Here is an 18,462-nt window from a genome sequence, read left to right as displayed (position 1 = left end):
AAACTAGAGAAGACAATGGGTTGAAGTGTTCCCAGTATGTTTTTTTTTCTTCTTTGCTTGGTGTTTTGAAAAGGATGAAGTGGTTACTGCTATCCAGACCTACATAATCATTTAGCCTCAGACATCCAGGCTTATTGGGAGTTTAAGCTATGAAGAGAAGATTCAGTTCTCTCCTGGTCAACGTCAAGGTAATGTATACATTTTAACAACAGGTATTTTGCCTTCTCATAAAAAGTACTTTTTAGCTCTTGTGCAATGAGCTCTTTGTTGAACATTTTATTACACTAATCTTAAAACAAGGCCTGTTTTTGGTGTTATCAGTTCCAACTATGCTTATGTTGCTGGAAACAGCCATGATCTATAAAAATATTCTAATGGTTATGATGGGATGCATGAACAGATCATAAAAATAAATGTTTTGTGGCCTGTTAGTACCGTTATCTTCTGTTCCTCTGGGCTGTATATAAGTTTTGTAAATTTCATATAGTCCATTAAGGCAGTGTAGTACAGACACTGTGGGCTATGATCAAGGTTACACACAGCTGTGGCCTCGGTGTCAGTACAGGAACAGGCAGCACTGCTGCAACAAGCTGAGCTCCTCCAAATGTTTGTTTAAACCCAATAACTTCCAACAACTTCATGTGGCTCATGAAATGTGTTCTAGGATGGCGTCAGCATTTACACACAACTTAAAGAGATAAATGTAAGTAAACTGTAGGATTGATTTAACTAGTCTCCAAATAGACTATACATATAATGTAAAATCATACTATTGACTTTTTTGTGCATTTACACACTACTCTACTGTCAAACATTTGATGTAAACAGTTCTTTGCATGTAAAACACTGTTAAAACAGACAATGGACGCAATTTTATGCATTTATTCATGTAGTTATTCCACTCTGATTCAAAGGCTCAAGGCTGGGTCAGCGGATTTAATAGCCAAAAATACTCTAGAATTTATGGTTAATGTTTTTATCTCCAGGTTTTCTCTTCATTTTTTTTGTACCATCCTTCCTTAAAAATGCCACAAAACTTTGAAAAGTGCATTTTTGTGAATATCTCAAACTTCTCAAGTTGTTCATTTTCCCCCCATAAAAATGTTCCCCGTCGTCAAGGCTTGCGAGGTCACAAATTTGCAACAAGAAACAACCAACATTTTTCCCCAAAGGTTTTATAACCATCCTGTTCAAACAACATTCTCTTTTTTCTTTTTACACAGCCAGAGAACAAAAAAGATTAAACATAATAAATTCCCAAACCTTTGTACAGAGAAATCAAACTAAATGAAGAAAACATCTCTTATATTAGTCCATGTTTTATCCTCTGAATCCACTCTTGCATTTGCCATTAAATTCGGAAGGGAGACACAATTGTGTCAAAATGAGGCTCTCTGTGTTGTACGCAATCTCAATCAGTCCATTTCACTTGCTGGTTTTATCTGTTTTATATGGAATAAAAACCAGTAAGTCTAGGCCATTCAACAATTAATCCAGTAATGTCAGTGACAGTATGTGTGGTGTGTGCATTCAAAGGTTATCAGTGTGGATGTGTCGGGAGTAGGCAAATCTAAATCAAGTGTTTGTATGCATGTCTGTGTGTGTTAAGGGTTTTATCGTTTAAGCCAGTCCGAATCCCTCTGAGCATTCCTGAATGGCCAACAGCAGCATATGTCTCAGCTTCTCATAGCTCTCATAGGCTGGGAGGTCTAGCTGGTTAAAGCTGAGGGTGGAGAAAGACAACAATCAACTAATTAGTTGCATTTTCATATTTTAGAAGCATTTGTGCCTTGTAAAAGTGTCACATTTACCAGGTATGAGCAGATGGCAGGCGGTCAGTGGAGCGATCGTCACGGTGGATCTGGAACTTCTGGATACCGTTCATACCCTCCAGGGCAGCGAAACCCTGAAGGGGAACCTTGGAAGTGCCGGTGACAAATTGTAGGAACTTGGCCCGGTCTGCCTGGTCAAAGGACCGCAAGGCTCTCCAGAACCACTGGATCTAAAGTTAAAAAGAAGAAAAGGAACAAAAAGCAGTGCAGTTATAGATGCGTTGCAATACATTTTCATGGCTTAAAAACTGTACAAGGAACACGGTTTCCCTACACAGACCTTACTTGGGCAGGGTGCACAAGTATATAGTGGCAAGAAAAAGGATGTGATTATGGAATTCCATGTTTTCTGTATTAATTTGTCATCAAATGTGACCTGATCTTCATATAAGTCAAGAGAATGAACAAAGATAATGTGCCTAAAGTAATAACAAAATTTCTGATCTTTATTCTTTATTAAGAACAACCATTAAAAACCTCTTAGTGCAACAGCAACACGTTGCTCCTTTACCTCATTAATGAGGTAAAGAAGCAACCCTAAGTGACAGCTAAAGATTTGAAGGAAGAATGGGCTGAAATTGCTCAAGCTGACACAGTCTCCACAGTCACAGGAAGCACCTGGTTGAGATTAGTGCCGCCAAGGAGGTCAACCAATTATTAATTCCAAGGGTTCACATACTTTCCACTAGCACTATGACGTTTTTATGGTTTTTCTCAAAGAAATTCCAACATACTTTTTATGCTACATACTTTTTCTTGCCATTGTATTTGGCCATTTTTTAGTTCCAACATGCCTGTGGGTCACTTGTTTGCTTCTTAAACTGTCAAACTGCAGCTCAGAACAGCTGTTGCTAACTAACGTTAATTCCACTATTTAAAATCATTCTAGAACATTCAAATATGATTGTTGTCGGTGTTTGTGCTTTCTACTAGCTGGGTGTTTCAGTATAAGAAACATATACTTGTAAAAGTGTAAGAATTCATATACTTGTTTAGTCATCTGTACCTGGATGGAGCTGGACTGGTATTTGTGGTATTCAGTGTTGGCCTTTAGGTCATCAATGTCAATAGTGGGCAGGCCAGAAATGAGCAGCTCCAGCTCCTGCTCAGTGAAGATGGAGATGAGCCTCTTGGGGATGATCTCATAGAACCCCTCAAGGAAGGCTGCCAGCTGTTTGCGGATTGCACCTACAAAAACAAGTATATCATTTATTCCAGGGATCTTTCAGAAGTAGTAAAAATTCTCTTTTGTACACAACTAACAATTTAGTAACAATATAAATTAATTTGGCTGCTGAAAATACCAAGATTTACTCAATAATGTATTTGAACAGCTGCTGGATGATCCTGCTTGCTTATGAAAATCGGCCATCTTACAGAGAGAAAACACTTCAGGCTGTCTGCTGCATATTGATGAGTATATCAATCATCAACATTTAAAAGTGCTGTCACCTAGCGTTCTCTTTGTGTATCACTGAGAATAAAATGTTCCTTTCACATGTAAGAATGACGTCTGTTAATTAACAATATAAATTATCACATTTACACTGACTGCTTATGAGAAGTTAAATAACGACCATCTCACCTGTCATCTTCATCTGGCATACCAGGTGCACATACTCTTTTTTGTTTTCCTCTGTGACCAGAATATTGGCTCCATTTGGCTTGAGGTCTCTCACTTCACACACTCCAAACTCCTGGACCTATACACACAGAGCACAGGAAGAGTGCCTGTCAGTCTTGCAGGTTGTTTTACTCCCAGTCAAATGGTGTCCAGTTATTTGAATGCAATAAGATTTCAGGCTAGACTTCTGCAGAGCATATGCATTTTATTGGAATACAGTATGTGGAATTCAAGCCCTTAAGGACAAATCCAATTTAAACAGTTGGGTATAAAATTAAAAACAAGTTGAATATTGAGAAACACAGACACAAACCTCTGTGCTGAATGTCAGCTCATAGCCCAATGTGGACACGTCATTCTCCAACAAGTACACCAACCCCTGGAAGAATGGGTAGTCCTCACTTTCCATGTCAGTGTACCTGATAATACCACAGAAGTAAATACAAATGAGTCACATAATCAAGAACAAAGGCTTTTTGTTTGGCACAAAACATTTAATACTGCAATAAAAATGTCATGGTTTGTTGGAATTACTGTATTAATTTACTATTGAGAGTATGTGTGTAATATTGTGTTCATGACCGTGGTTACAAGTAGCTAAATACCTGACACTTTTTCCAAGGATGTGCTTGTAGAAGCTGCGGGTGAAGTAGCACTCCAATAACCGGTTATCATAGACTGCTTTGGCCACCACACGACCCACAAACTTGAAGTAGCTGAGGTGGTTGGGGTTGCAGTGAGATGAGGGATTAATGGTGTAGGTGACACGGTCACCTGGCGAAGTGCGGAACAGGGCATACATGGGGTTGAACATCTCACGGGAGATGATCATGTACCATTCCCTTAGCAGACCACCAGCATCCTGGCCCTCCTCCCCTTCAAACACGATGTACCTGTAATGGAAAGGGAACAGAGCATTATTCAGGTTGCGTGAATCTGAATTAAGGGGAGATGCATGTGGACAGAAGTGCATTGAAGTCTTACAGCCTATTCTTCATGTCCTCTGGGCTCTTGCGATGTAGCTCCCTGTAGGAGTCCTCAAACACATGATCTCTCCTGACATGGACAGCCATGTCCTCCTTCCTCAGACCTTCATCTAGTCGCTCTAGTTCCTGACGGAAGTACCTGCAGAGACGGACAGACAGATGACTAGTGGTTGAAAAGGCAGTAAAACTATTAGATTAGTGCAGTGGCTGGATAGTGTAGTGGTATGATCATTAGGCAAGACCTCCTTACGCTTACCCTGCCTTTGCCTTGTACATGTCACTTAAGACACTTGTAAGTCACTTTCAGCCAAATGTAAATGTAAATTTAGAAACAGTAAGACAGCAATGTAAGATAATCTCCCTTACTTCCTCTTAACATCAAAGTCCAGGATGCGTATGTAGTCAACCAGCACTGCAAAAGGTCCATCAGCCAGGTGAGTGGTAGACTGGCGCAGGATCTGGTTAAGCACCGTGCGGTGAGTTTCTAAAAGGAAGAAGATTGAATAGACAATATAATTCACGTCATAACCAAGTGTGATAATACTCCTTACTGTAATTTTTCAAACTTACCAGCAAAACGAAGGAACTTCTGGGTGTCTGGTGGTAAGTTGGAAGAGATGTGCATGGAGGATGGTTCCCTGGAAAAGAATGGATCTAGGGATGAAGGTGTGGCAGGTGTAAGGGGTGCAGGGGACAGTGGTGGAGGTTCATCCTTGATGTGAGAAAGTTGGCTTTCCCGAGTGTCCCTCACAGGTGGTTTGCTCTCTCGCTCTGTAGCATGAACTAAGAAGAAAGCCTCCACAGCAGGCTGGAGAACTGAGTAAATAAAGAAGATATCATGAGGAATATTTAGCTTGTACTCCTTACCCCTTCAAGGAATTTAATTAAAAGTACAAGTCACAAAGAAATGTATTTTGTCAAAAGGATTCTGCCTACCCAGTACAGCATGCTGGTCATGGGACTCCTCTAGTTCCTTCAGGCACTCTCCAAGCATGTCCCAGAGCTCATCCAACAACAGCTGCTCACTGAGCAGAGGGAGGTCTGGAAGTCTCTCCTCACTCTCGGACTGTCCATTTCCTTCTTCATCTATAAAATCAAAGAAAAGTAAATTTTACTGCCAAAATACAAAGCTAATCAACCCATGTTTTAAATCATTTGCATTTTGCAAGCTAATCATACCAAGAGGTGCCGAGTCCTGCTCTAGAGGAGAAGGCTGGTCCACATCCATTGGAGAATCGTCTCTCTGGGCAGCCTGGGCTTCTGATATTGACTGCACTTCAGACTACAGACAAAAAAAAACAAAAACAGGAAGAACCAGAGAAGCAGAGATGGAGGATGATGAGGATGAAATGAGAGAGAAAAAAAAAGAATCGATGAATACAAGATTACAAGGATTTTTTATCATAGTAATCACGATTGACATCACCATGCAATTTATGAGATTCCCATAATTCACTGAGAGAAGAGAGGAACTGGGACTGAGTAGGGAAGGAAGGAGGGTCAAAAGCATAAAGCCATGTCAGCCAGCAAACACACAAAAATCAGTGGAACAGATGAAACAGTTTGAAGCAGGCAGTCTCATTCACATTTAGGCAATTTCAACAGTAGAACATGTAAATGCAAAGACACTCATAGAATGCAGTGGATCACTGGCACATCTGTCTTTCTGTTCTGGTTGTTAATGTTGATCATGGCATCAGTGTAGACAGTGTCAGTGCATGAAACCCCTCAAGGTAGCAGGCTGCAGGGTGACTGCAGTTTTTATAAATAAACGCATTTCTAATGTAGAAAAAAAAACAGCTCACATTTTAAAAGTAAGACAGATATGCATTAAAAGTAATGGGTTAGTTTATGAATTTCCAAGATGCACGAAGAGAGGCAAAACTAGAAGGTATTAGATGTAAGGTATAACAGTAGCTATTAGCATTAGCATTAATCTTTATGACCAACATAGTACTTTTTAAATAACTATGCTGTGATGGTCTTACTATGTTGTTGATTATTGTGGTTTTCAAACGGTATCCTACTGTAAGTGTGTGCAGTGTAAGTATGAGTATTCCTGTTTTAAGTGCAGCCCATGCTAACCGTGGCAGCAGCAGCCGTGCCAGCAGGGGGAGCAGCACCAGTGGGGGCATGTGGAGCCGCCACTGAGGATCCAGCAGTGGCGGCAACAGCAGCAGAGGCAGAAGAGGTGGTGGGTGGGGGGGCCTGTTGTAGTCGGCGTGCCCGCTGACCCTCTCTCACCATCTGAATGATGGCGTCAGCCTCAGCCTCTAGCTGACGCACTGCAGCCTGGATGCTACTGGCTGAGCCCAAACTGGTGGAGCCTGGGTATTCAGAGACGCACAAGAAGGATTTTATTTCTGAGCATGTAAGTATATTTCACATCATGACTACTGTGTATATGTAATATCTCCTTACCTAATCGCCCTGTCTGTTTGGCTTTCTTGTTGGCGCGTCGGGTGTCCTCACGGAGTTGGATAATGACCTGCAGCACTCGCAAGAAAAACTTTTGCGTTGACGTCTTGGAGGTTAGTGAGCTCATACAGGGAAGCTGTAGTTCACGACCTCCCAGTGAGCGCTTCTGTGCAGCCACAATCACCACACTCTCTGACCCATCAAACCTATGCCCAACAAACAAGATAAGGACATTATAGGAATTATGAGAAAACTTCAGGCCACAACAGATGATTCCATACTTAATGTTACTTTTAATTTCATTTGCATTTAGAAAAGACCAAACCATCTTGCTAATCTCTATTACAAGTGTTCTGATAACCCTAATGTCAGTAAGTGGCCCAAAGCCATTACTGGCTAACCTGCTGGTCATTTTGCCCTTGAGTCTGGCTGAGATGGAGGAATCCTCAGGAGGGGCATCAGGGGAATGTGAATCAGCTTGCGCCCGTCTCTGCTGCTCCAAGTTGTATTCTCTAAGTTCTGCTAGTAATGTGCCTGAAAGAGAGCAAATGTTGAAACATATGTGAAGATAAAACTCATTTGCATAAATAGGAGCATTATTACTGGCATATGTGTAGTTAACCTGCACTAACCAATTTGCTTGCAAAGAGTGTATCCAAGGTGTCTAGCTCCACTGAGCAGCAGTCTGAGCACAGTATCTCTGGTGGCACCATCTCCCCTGGATAGCTGCAACAGAATGTTTGCTGCATCCTCCAGACCCTCCTCTGAACATGAGTGAGACGTCAATACCTTGTAAAAAGAAAAAAAAAAGAAAGATATATATATATATAAAAAAAATAAATAAATAAATAAAGAAAAAAAATAGATAAATGGGACAATATTGAATGAAAAGTTAATAATTTTCAGAAACAAGTACATAAAAATGCCTTTTTTTTTTTTTACAGAGCCCAAGTGGGTCAACAAAATTCTCTGAAGAATGTCAATGCTGTAATGCTGTCGTTATGGCTCATGAAGTCTGCAGTGCCTCTCATACAGTCTTAGGTTACACACTTGTCCACCCAACTCCAAACAGTCACAAAAACCTTGATGTGAACGTTTCCACAACCGTAGCTGGATGGAATGGATGCATAGAATATATGGTGTAGTGGCAGCTTTTAGTTTCTGGTCTGAGACACCACATACCTTTTCATCACCCAAGCTGATGCATTATAATATTAAATTACTGTTTGAGCTCAATATTACATTTTACTATCTGGTTTCCACCCAGATTTATGATTTACATTTATCATTCACTTACAACTTACAAATTTTTTTTTTAATTTATAAAAAAGGTTGGTGAAGAGCTCCAATTTCCATCAGCAGGAAGGGAACATCGCACACTTTTTGGTACTTTTCTCTCCATACCTCCACAGACAGTTGGAGCTGTTTCTCTGTGAGTCCAGTGGAGGCCAACTTGTTGTCACTCTCTATACTGATAGTAGTGCCCCTCTGTTTCCCTGTTTGAGAAATAAATTATATATACATACACATTAAAGCTTCTTAAATCAATAAAGCTTCTTAATATTAGATTCTTCTAACATCTGCTACATTGCTGACTTCAATTAACAGATTTTATTTTGGAATAGATTTAACACTACCTGTGGAGATTATTCCAGTGGACGTGGGTATTGAGATGGTTGTAGAAGATGTCTGGGAGGCTGCTAGACTTGTCCCTGAGGATGTACCTTGGGCTACAGCTATCAGAGAGGCCCCTGGACCTGCCGTGCTGGGCTGTGTAGAGCCTACTGATGCTGTTCCCTGTGTTGTGACTGTAGCTGTGACTCCTGAGCTGGCTGCCGTGTTGGGGTTGGCCTGTGGGGTAGGATGTCCTGCAGGAACCTCTGTGGCCTTGTTGTCAGGCAGGGCAATCGATATGAGGGAGAGCAAGCGAAGCAGCTTTTCAGTGAGCAAAGAGCTCCGTCTGATTACAGGGTGAGACAGCATGTTCATCAGCTGGCCTAGCGGAGAGGTTTCCAAGCTAAACTGGGCCCCCTCTGCCTCTGCACTGCCTCCTAGAGGCACTGTCTTCATTGAGGCTTTACCCTTGCGACTGACATTCATGTTGTCCAGCTTGACCAGCAGGTCCCAAAAATCAGTGGAGATTCCCAGAGATTGGGGAGTAGCGATAGAGGAACCCAAGGAGTTCTGGGTATTTGAGACATTGGAGCTGGGGTTGCTTTGAGACTGTGACCCTGACCTGGAGCTTCCACCTCCACTCCCTCCCCCAGAAGAGCCTGAACAAAGACGAGAGTCCAGTTCTGAAGAGGATGCTGACAGATCCTTACAGCGCTGCTGCGTGAAATGGCTAGGGAACACCTGCAGGGACAAACAACAACAATATTATAATACTTTCTTCACCCCACCCCATAATCTGCTGTCTATTCTGTATATGTGCAATTGATGATAGACAGACCATCACCTTTGCTAGCTGGATAAGAGTGTCCAACACATGTCGGCACACCACTGGAGCAGCTTGTGGGTGGATGTGTACAGTGGAACCTCCACCTCCAGCACATGTGACACTTGCAGCAGCACCTGACACTCCCCCTCCCAGTGTTCCAGATCCTGTAGAACCCCCAGCTGAGTGCCGGTCAGCGTGCTTCCTACCTGATGCTCGTTGGATTTGGAAAATGTTTGTCCTGCAGCCCAGGGCTGCGTCCATAGAAACAGATAGCCAGGAAAGCTGGCTGGAGCTGCGAGACTCCACCCTGTTCAGTAGCTCTAAGGAGGAAGATGAAGAGGACAACGATGAAGAGGAGAGGGAGGAGGCAGCTGCACCTTTTCCTCCGCAGCCTCCCTGGATGCTCCTTTTGCCACGAGAGTCTTCTAGGCGTGACGTCTCCACACACACCTCACTCTCGCTGCTGCGTTGGAGGATGGATAACAGGCTCCGAATGACCCACCCACGTGTCTGAGAGTGGTAGCAGAGGTTCCTGAGCACACGGTGCAAACGGCTGGTGTTAAGCTTCGGTTCATCCACAAAAAGCAAAACCAACAGGCAGGACAAGGCCTCATGATCCAGCAGCAATCTACCACGCAGGCGCAGCAAGGAGTCCACACTGGAACTGGATGGTCTAATAAAAAAAAAAAGGGAAACATAAATTTATTTTGTCAACTGGCAAAAAGCATTTTTAGTAATATATTAAAATGTACTCTCCTCTCACCTGTGATTTGTTCCTCCTCCCATCTGAAATGTGCCTCCTCTCTGAACAGCTAGTCTTGTATATTGGACTCCACGGTTGCTGCCTAACCGACTAGTAAAGGCTGGTGACCGCAAGATCGCAGAAAGGGCTGAAGATGAGCTATGACCAAACAGCCTCTCGTGCATCAGTTGCCTTTGGCGTGCCTCTTGCTCCCTACGCAATGCAGCTGCTTCAGCAGCAATGTCTGGGGGCATGACAGCCAACACGCTGTCCTCCATGTCCTCCAGGACACTACGCCGAAGCTCTGAGGGCAGCGTCTGAATGAATGTGACTGGATCCAGAGGGGTGTCTCCCTGTGGAGGCTGCTGGGCTAGCTCCCTGCGCTGCTGTTCTGCCCGTTGCTGGGCAAGAACCTAAGACATAATGACATAATTAGTGATAATAACAACTGACTTCATGACTGATTTGATTGGAAACCATATTTTAATTTTAGCTTTTCTAATAGTAAGGATTTCGTATTACTACTATCATTCTTTCTAATTTCCATCTCTCACCTCCTCCTGGATGGCAGGTGGCAAAGCTGCCAGGAACTCGGGGCTGACCTCTGTAACCCCCGGTCCTCCCAGTACAGGTGGAGTAGAAGAAGGCAGGTTTGCGGCAGCAGGAGGACGGGAGGGTGGCCTGATGCCAAGCTGATTTTGCAGCACCTCTCGACGAATGTCCTCAGGAAGAGCTGCCAGGAAAGAGGGATCCACACCCTCTGGCAGACTAATGCCTGCCAAAACAAAAACATCACAAACCACTGAGATGCAATACAGTATCAAAAATATTAAAAACTGCAGAAAAGTAGGGTAGAAATGTGTTTTACCTGCAAGTGGATCCTCCTCCTCATTGCTAGTGGATGGTAGGGGCTCTTCCTGGATGGCTTGAGACTGGCTGTCAGCACTATCACTCCTTGGCATTGTTTCCCCAGGAGATGAGACTGAAGTGGAGCTGTAAACATAAAAGAAACAAGCTAAATTTATGTCTATAATATACTTAAGCCTGAGTAGAATGCACTTTGAATCCTAAGTAAAGAAACACTAAAATAAACACAACATGATTTTGTTTGGCAAAGCAGCTTGTTTGAAAGACCAGATCTACCAACTACTCATACAAATATGATGCACTTGACAAAATACATAAATTTAGTCAGAGATGACACCATCAGCTCACCCAGTCTCTGCATCTGTCTGCCTGTCAGTCAGCCCACTCTCTCCACTACCAGACAGCTCCTGAGAAAGCTGTGCAGTCTGAGCAGGGTTGGGAGCACCTTCTTCCTGAGTGGCAGAGGCAGGGCTGCTGGTATCCATGGGGGACCCTTCCAGTTGTGACACACCCACTACTGCAGGTTCTGAGGTCTCCACAATATCTGGACTTAAAGAGGCTGACAAAAAAGGCAGTTAAACAGTTAGGATTTCATGTCATTTAATACACTGTAAGAAACTTCCATGGGTAAGTAATTTGTATCTGTTAAGTCATAGCCAATGTAAATCCTTATTGGGTTGAAACATTTTACAACTACTTCTTCAGTGTGAAGTCGCCCTTACTATTTCCAGATAACGTCACCTAGATGACGGAGAATCTTCAATGACATTTTATAATTCAGTGTTTAGAAAAATTACAGATACTAGTTATGACCAGGCTCTTCATCATTTACATTACATATGCGCATCCTTATTCTTGGCCATTCGGCTTAAAAAGAGTTACAAAGTTAGTCTACCTTCCCTGCCTTCCTCCAATGCTCCTCCTCCACCACCACCACCTCCGACTCGCTCACCGATTGTGGGTGCCAAGGACATTTCCATCTGAGATGCCTCTGCTTCACTGTTTGGCCTGTCCGCTGCCGACAAGGGTGGAAGACCTGCCCCTGCCAAAGCAACCAGTGAGCTTGCGTGTGACTCGGCCAGTAGCAGGTCAGCAATTGGCTGATGGACTTGCTGACTGATTGCAGTCTCCAAGGAGACTAGAGCCTGTTCATGAGGAGCAGGTGTGGTTGGGGTGACCTCTCCAGATGGAGGAGCAGTGAGGAAGCCCTCTGAGACCCTGGGTGGGTCCAGACATGACACAGTACCACCCTGAGCCTGCTCGCCCTCTGTAACATGCAAAGAAAAAAAAACTTATGTAAAGAGAGGCATGATTTTCACCATTCTCATTTGGGAAAAGAAAGATTACAAGGCTGAATAGACTGAAATATTTATACTCAAAATTCTGAATAATTGTTTAAATTCTTAAAGACACAGAAACAGATATGAAACAATCTACTGATAAAGTTTTTGATGATTTTCTGGATTGATGGCCAGGGGCCTCTGCTGAGGAAGGCAGTAAGTTGTATAGTTATCTCCTGAACGGGGTGCACAATTCTGATCCCCAACAACAACACAACTTACTACCTCACCACAGCACAGCCAGCTGCAGAAAAAAAGCAATAAATACAAAATGCATTTGAAGTACAACTGGTACACTGCGAAATTAGGTGCTTAACACAGCAATGTGAACCCTTTATTTTCAGTTTATTATCTGAAACTTTTCAGTGGATCTCCTTCGCAGCAGCTGAAGATGTTGAGCTGGAATGGCAGTGCCATAAGAAAGACAGTAGACTGTATAGTTATCTCCAAGATCTGGTGTGATCCTAAAACTATACAAACTACTACCTCATCCCACAGCACGCTCTACTGGCAGCTTGCCTCTTGGTGTCCATCACTCAGATTAATTTCAGAAAAGTAATTTAAATGTCAAGACAAAAGATTCTATATGACTATATTATTACCTGCAGTGTTGTCTGCACCATTAACAGTCCCCAATCCAGAGCTCTATGAACAAAAAGAGCTCAAATTAGCAATAAGCAAATAAAACTGCTACAAGGCAAATACATGTAGTTCTACGTTTGATAATTTTCCATCTTACCAAGGTAACAAACTTATATGCCAACCTGCAGGGTTTGTTCCCTGGCCTGTTCTGCTCCCGACGCTCTCCTCTCATTCTGCTTAGATTCCTCCTCCTCGGCCAGCTGCCTCCTCCTCTTCTCCCTACGCTCTTCCAGTTCCTCATCTCGCAGACTCTCCAGATGCTGCAGGATAGGCACTTTCACCACTGAAATCAGACATAAATATCAGAATTCAACTTTGGTTGTGGCTATGGTTAAAGGCCTAACAAGTCACCAACTTAAAATTATGCCACTTTAGCATCCATTGATCTTCTTGTCTGAGGGGTCAAACACTGTATATAACCAAAATAATCCTTGATTAACTTACATCAAATTCACACGTTGATTTTTCTATATAGCCACCCTTACTTCTATCAGCACCACATGAAGATCATGTCATGCTGCCTCTTGGTATTATAAGACAACTGCTGGATTCTATGTCCAAGCACTTGACAAAACAAGTCTGATCCACAGACTGTCTAAATTACTTTTGTGTTTATTATCAAATATACATAGAACAATAACAGTGATAATCTGATGAACTACATCTCTGCATTAACAATTGAGAGTGCAGTTGAATTAAGTGGCCAACCTCAAAGTGTAAATATCTGCAAGCATCACAACCATTTCTAAAATAGTCAGATTAATACTGGGGTACTCCGACACAAAAATTATCAAATCATTACTAATTTCCGGGTGTCAACCAACCCACCTGCTACACAGTCGTGCATACTCTCAGCATCCAGAACTTTACACTCATCTGTCCATCTAGTTAAGGCAGTGGGAATACTAGAGAGCGTGCCTAAAGAGACATATAGAACAAACTTGTTAGAACTTCTAAATAACACCAAAACAGCATTAAAATAACAACAACCTGTAGCAATGTTCACCTGCTTGTCCCCCAGTACTGCTCTGCTCGTGGAAAAAGTCATCCAACAACTCGTCATCAGAACGAGCAATAATATGCACATCCTCATTTCCAACCAAAAGACGGGCACGACCACGAGACTGCAGAGGCAGAGAGCTGGACAGTTGTAAAATATCTGCTGCAGCACTGGGGCCCAACAACCTAAAGTAGGAAGCGGATGAGGAACATACAAATTAACATTACAAAACTCCAACAACTAGTGTAACAAATGACAGAACAGACTCTGAAAAATGCTTTCACCTTTGCAAGATGAGTGGAGGGTTAGGCTGACGATTGCCAGGGTAGTGGACATGGATAGTGTGTCCACTGTTGGCAGTGAGCTGGCGCAGTGTTCGTTGACTGCGCCCCATGCCCTGTGCCAGGCGGCTGCTGGTGCCTGCAACACCTAGAGTCAGGGAACTGTGATCAGCATGGCGCACCATCAGTGGGTGGGAGCTGGGGATGTTGCCTGGGGAGGGAGGGATGTCAGCTGACGGAAAAAAACATAACAGAAAACAGCAGGCAGACATTAGGGGGATAGCTTGGGCACAACCCCATGTAATGTTACTGGAAAAAGTAATGAAAATATTGTTTATCCATTATTGCCTTTTTAGCTTGCAACTCTATTAATTTGTCCTGATTTGCTCTAGTAAGACGGGCAAACACAGTCACTTGAGGCTTCTCCAGCAGATCTTTTCATTTAAGACATTTTGACACATTTGATTACGTATTTTTGTCATCACTAGGTGTGAGAGTTGAACAGTGAGAATATAACTGAAATGCATAACTGCTATGACAAAATATTTTCCATGAAAAGGATCTCTTGTTGGCAGCCAAACACTGAAACAATTACATCAATTTTAAAATTATAAGATTTTCTACAACATTGATCCATAATTTTATACAATTAACATGAACTTGAAACCAAACCAGATCATTAAAAAAATGTGTGGGTTTCTTAATTTGGAAATTCCTACAAATTAATCAATCAATCACAGTAACTGTAAATGACCCTGCTTACCATTGTTTGAGAACATGTTGTCAAACTCTATGATGAGGTCATCATCCCTGTCAAACCTTTCAAAGCGAATGTGTGGTGCAGCATTGATGTCGGGAAAGTCCTCATCCAACTCCATCTCTGAACCTTCATCATCATCATCCTCATCTCCTTCTTCATCATCCTTGAGGAAAAGTAGCAACTATGAGTCTTAGGCTTAAAACCATCAAAGACTTCTTCATTGAGCTTCTCTTGATGAATCCATACCTGATCCTCTTCCTCCTCTTCTTCCTCCTCCTCTTCTTCATCCTGACTGTCTTCATCGTCATTGCTACCACTAGAATCTTCCTCCTGTGTGTGCTCCTCATCCTCTGGTTCCAGGATGTTCATAGAGTCTGATAAAAGAGAAAAATACACTTACAAGATGATCTTGGAGAAGTGGTCAGTAAGACCAGTCAGAACAACTGTGACATCATTCATCATAAGAAACACACAGTTCTGATGTGTCAGTGTCTTACCTTCACGGTTGGCCTGAAGGGTGGATGCCTGGCTTATATTGGATGGCGCCTCATCCATTAACACATCCTCCTGTGATTCATCTTCACCACTGCGACCCACTGAATGAGAACAGCGATAAATTAACTCTGGATTTATTTTCTTGTTTGCAATACAAAGAGTACAGTCATAACTAATTGGCATATACAACAAATTATAAAATTAAACAGTATCCATGTGCAGATACTCATATTGCAATGTTTGTGTGTTTTTCTACCTCCCACTAAAGTCCAGGAGTGTAAATTGCATTTTTTTTTCTGGTTTGTGAACCATCAAACTTACAAAATTAAGCCATGACCTTACCTATAATGGTGCTGTTGACTGTGCTAGCATCTCTCTCCAGAAGCTCATCAATGAGATCCACCAACTCATTTTCTACCTAAAAGCACAGGAAATGACACACCACACACAAGGCAGTATTAGTATTGCAGAGGGAGCAAAGAATAGAAGTTAAATTATCTTCTTCCAGTAATTTAAATTTTCTGTTAGAGTCATTAATTACAGCTGTTACAAATGAGGTGATGCAGTGAATTGAGTATCTTGTGTATTATAATCTCAATCACCTGCATAGCCTGTGTGCTGAGAACCTCTGGCTGACCAGCAATAACCACTGTGTCACCCTCTGTCTCTCCGTCCATCAGATCACTGTCTGTTCCCTGCACCCTGTGGTTTCCCTCCACTGGCTCAGCCTCGCCAGACTCTCCTGGAAAATATTCCAGATATCAGCAAAAGACATATTTGAAATCAATGACTGTAAGACGACTATATCCGAATAATGTGGATACCTTGGTCCTGAGTGTTGCTGTTGCTGTCCCGGGCTGTGCCCACAGTATCATGTTCAGCCTTGTTCTTACTGGAGCCCCCTTTTCCCCCAAACAGACTGCTGGGTTGGTTAACAATGCGGGACAGAGTCTCCAGAGGCTTTAGAGCAGCATTCACTGTGTTGGCCATGTTGGGACTAAACCAAATTTACAAAAAGATATTGAGTAAATTTACACTGGTTTTACAATATATATAATATTGTTGTGCAAAACTGATTTCTCTAAACACAAACGTTTAGCTGTCACACAATTCTGAATTGCCTGGTTTATCTACACCTCAAAAATACACAGTTTTGGTGAAAAAGAGACTTCAATTCATATAATCATATACCTGGATAAATCCAAGCTGTGAGGGACTCGGGCCAAGTCATTGACCAGTCCTTTCTTGAGAAAGAGCCTTATGATATTGTTCATGCCATTGTGTTGTGTCTTGGCTGCTGCTGTGCTATAGAAACTGGATGTGGAGGGACAGGATTCCATGATGGTACTGATGATGCACATCACTGCCTGAAGCCTTTGAAATCAAACATGTCAAAGAAAAAAGAGAATATAAAAATGGTTTGCTAAGAGCCATATGATATTTATCAAGGGTTACACTATCAAAAGTGTGTTTGTTTTAGAGAATTTTACATAGTTTACCTTGCATGTTTTTCAGCTCCTTCTGCCATTGCTAGTGCACGACTAAGGGCAGCTTTCACCTCATTGACCAAAGCCACCTGGGCGTCAGTGCCTGTGCCGGCAGCTGCCAGGCTGGCTAGGAAGAGACGTGCCAAGGCTGGGGTGTCCTTGTCTTCTGAATTTTGGGTGTGGGGTAGTAAGTGGTCAAGCACAAAAGCGAGAACACTGCAGTCCTATTAGCATACAAGTAAATAGAAAAAATTATATTTACAGAATGACAATACAATAGCAGAACATGTTCATCAGATTTTGCTCAACAACCCACCTCTTTAATTAGCTCGGACTGCCCAGCAGTATAGCAGTAAGAGGCGATTAATGTGGCAATGCCCACATAAGAGCGCACCAGTTCAGCCAGCAGTCTCAGGATGGTGGAGGTAGGCATTAGAGGCTTACTTGCCTTTACCTTAGCTGCTTTACCTTCGTCTGAGCTGGTACCTTTCTCTCCCTCTTGTTCTTTCTTCTCCTCCCGCATTTCTTCAGGTGTGGAGGCTGATTTAATACAAGAGAATGATAAGACTCAGAAATCATAAAGTAAACACAAACACTAACATGGTAAGCTGTTAGCACAATAAAAGAAGAACTTAAATCAAGCTAAAGTATTCTCTCAAAACAAACAAAGCAAAAAATAAATAAAAGGACCCACTATGGAACCAAAGCAAAGTTCTGTAGTATCCTTTGAAGTGGAAATTTTCTCCAATAATTTAATTTAACTATTATAGTATAGACTGAGTGTGTGTTTGCAAACAGACTTGCAGTATGTTACAAGAATGCTTTGGCACAATCCGCACAGTTTTCTTGGTGAAAAACAAAAACAAAAAAACATACCTTCTCCTTGTGGTGTGCCAGACTGAGAAGATTCAGCAACGCCTCCATCAGCAGAGAACACTTGAGTCTGAGAGAAACAGACATAGCTCTGTTATTAACTGAGGTCAGTAGTGTTTCAGTACACAAGCTTAAGTGGACATCCTGTCAATTAGACTCACGTTGATATGGAATGCAGACTGGGAGTCAAAATCACTGCCCTGCCGGGTGAGTCGGTACTGCTGGTAAACATCATCACCAACATCCTGCAATATCTGGCAGAGGTCTTGACCTCCAGGCACTACTGCTGCACGTTCTTCTGGACGCTCAGCTGTGGCACAAACACACACTTAACTCCAATGCTGAACTATTATTTGAAAATTACATATAAACTCCTCAAATAGGTATTTCTGAATCTTTTTAAATCTTACGTTCTTCAGGAGCATGGTAGGCCGCCAAAGCATTAAGCATGTCATATATGACCTCCTTAATAGTGTCAGGAATAGTAGGTAGGGGAGACAGTTTCAGAGGAGTGGTCTTCACCAGTTGCACTGCATTAGGCCCCTTAATTCGAAGGTTCTCAAACTCATCATCAGAGGCTGCAGAAAAAACATTTGCAGTGTAAGCACAGTGGGGTCAAAAAAATGTAGATGAATGTTTGGATAAATCAATGTTAATGTTAATGTTAAACCGGCA

General features: G+C 42.4%; 1 protein-coding gene across 11 annotated transcripts in view; it reads right to left on the bottom strand.

The window, feature by feature from the left end:
- Positions 1 to 868: 868 nt before the first annotated feature.
- huwe1 (HECT, UBA and WWE domain containing E3 ubiquitin protein ligase 1) overlaps positions 869 to 18,462 on the bottom strand; it is a 39,961-nt gene continuing 22,367 nt past the window's right edge. For 8 of the 11 annotated variants that reach the window (XM_026367966.1, XM_026367974.1, XM_026367968.1 and 5 more), the window contains exons 43-82: positions 18,198 to 18,365; positions 17,949 to 18,097; positions 17,791 to 17,857; positions 17,231 to 17,454; positions 16,927 to 17,138; positions 16,619 to 16,801; positions 16,252 to 16,424; positions 16,030 to 16,169; positions 15,770 to 15,845; positions 15,430 to 15,528; positions 15,179 to 15,306; positions 14,936 to 15,095; positions 14,176 to 14,404; positions 13,898 to 14,076; positions 13,720 to 13,809; positions 13,014 to 13,174; positions 12,852 to 12,894; positions 11,805 to 12,176; positions 11,258 to 11,468; positions 10,911 to 11,035; positions 10,597 to 10,817; positions 10,064 to 10,455; positions 9,319 to 9,973; positions 8,498 to 9,215; positions 8,265 to 8,356; positions 7,493 to 7,649; positions 7,262 to 7,394; positions 6,864 to 7,066; positions 6,528 to 6,769; positions 5,622 to 5,724; positions 5,379 to 5,528; positions 5,013 to 5,258; positions 4,809 to 4,926; positions 4,441 to 4,581; positions 4,062 to 4,349; positions 3,770 to 3,875; positions 3,418 to 3,535; positions 2,839 to 3,020; positions 1,812 to 2,002; positions 869 to 1,723 (exon numbers count right to left, since the gene is read on the bottom strand). In XM_026367966.1, the coding sequence (XP_026223751.1) occupies positions 1,621 to 1,723; positions 1,812 to 2,002; positions 2,839 to 3,020; positions 3,418 to 3,535; positions 3,770 to 3,875; positions 4,062 to 4,349; positions 4,441 to 4,581; positions 4,809 to 4,926; positions 5,013 to 5,258; positions 5,379 to 5,528; positions 5,622 to 5,724; positions 6,528 to 6,769; positions 6,864 to 7,066; positions 7,262 to 7,394; positions 7,493 to 7,649; positions 8,265 to 8,356; positions 8,498 to 9,215; positions 9,319 to 9,973; positions 10,064 to 10,455; positions 10,597 to 10,817; positions 10,911 to 11,035; positions 11,258 to 11,468; positions 11,805 to 12,176; positions 12,852 to 12,894; positions 13,014 to 13,174; positions 13,720 to 13,809; positions 13,898 to 14,076; positions 14,176 to 14,404; positions 14,936 to 15,095; positions 15,179 to 15,306; positions 15,430 to 15,528; positions 15,770 to 15,845; positions 16,030 to 16,169; positions 16,252 to 16,424; positions 16,619 to 16,801; positions 16,927 to 17,138; positions 17,231 to 17,454; positions 17,791 to 17,857; positions 17,949 to 18,097; positions 18,198 to 18,365 (7,748 nt within the window). In that variant the 3' untranslated portion in view covers positions 869 to 1,620. The remainder of the gene's footprint in view (positions 1,724 to 1,811; positions 2,003 to 2,838; positions 3,021 to 3,417; positions 3,536 to 3,769; positions 3,876 to 4,061; positions 4,350 to 4,440; positions 4,582 to 4,808; positions 4,927 to 5,012; positions 5,259 to 5,378; positions 5,529 to 5,621; positions 5,725 to 6,527; positions 6,770 to 6,863; positions 7,067 to 7,261; positions 7,395 to 7,492; positions 7,650 to 8,264; positions 8,357 to 8,497; positions 9,216 to 9,318; positions 9,974 to 10,063; positions 10,456 to 10,596; positions 10,818 to 10,910; positions 11,036 to 11,257; positions 11,469 to 11,804; positions 12,177 to 12,851; positions 12,895 to 13,013; positions 13,175 to 13,719; positions 13,810 to 13,897; positions 14,077 to 14,175; positions 14,405 to 14,935; positions 15,096 to 15,178; positions 15,307 to 15,429; positions 15,529 to 15,769; positions 15,846 to 16,029; positions 16,170 to 16,251; positions 16,425 to 16,618; positions 16,802 to 16,926; positions 17,139 to 17,230; positions 17,455 to 17,790; positions 17,858 to 17,948; positions 18,098 to 18,197; positions 18,366 to 18,462) is intronic. The other 3 variants (XM_026367976.1, XM_026367975.1, XM_026367973.1) reach the window with 3 other exon arrangements.

Source organism: Anabas testudineus, chromosome 7 (genome assembly GCF_900324465.2).
Source record: "Anabas testudineus chromosome 7, fAnaTes1.2, whole genome shotgun sequence".
Taxonomy (NCBI): domain Eukaryota; kingdom Metazoa; phylum Chordata; class Actinopteri; order Anabantiformes; family Anabantidae; genus Anabas; species Anabas testudineus.
Note: the sequence above shows the minus strand (reverse complement) of the source record. Positions and strands in the feature narration are given on the sequence as shown.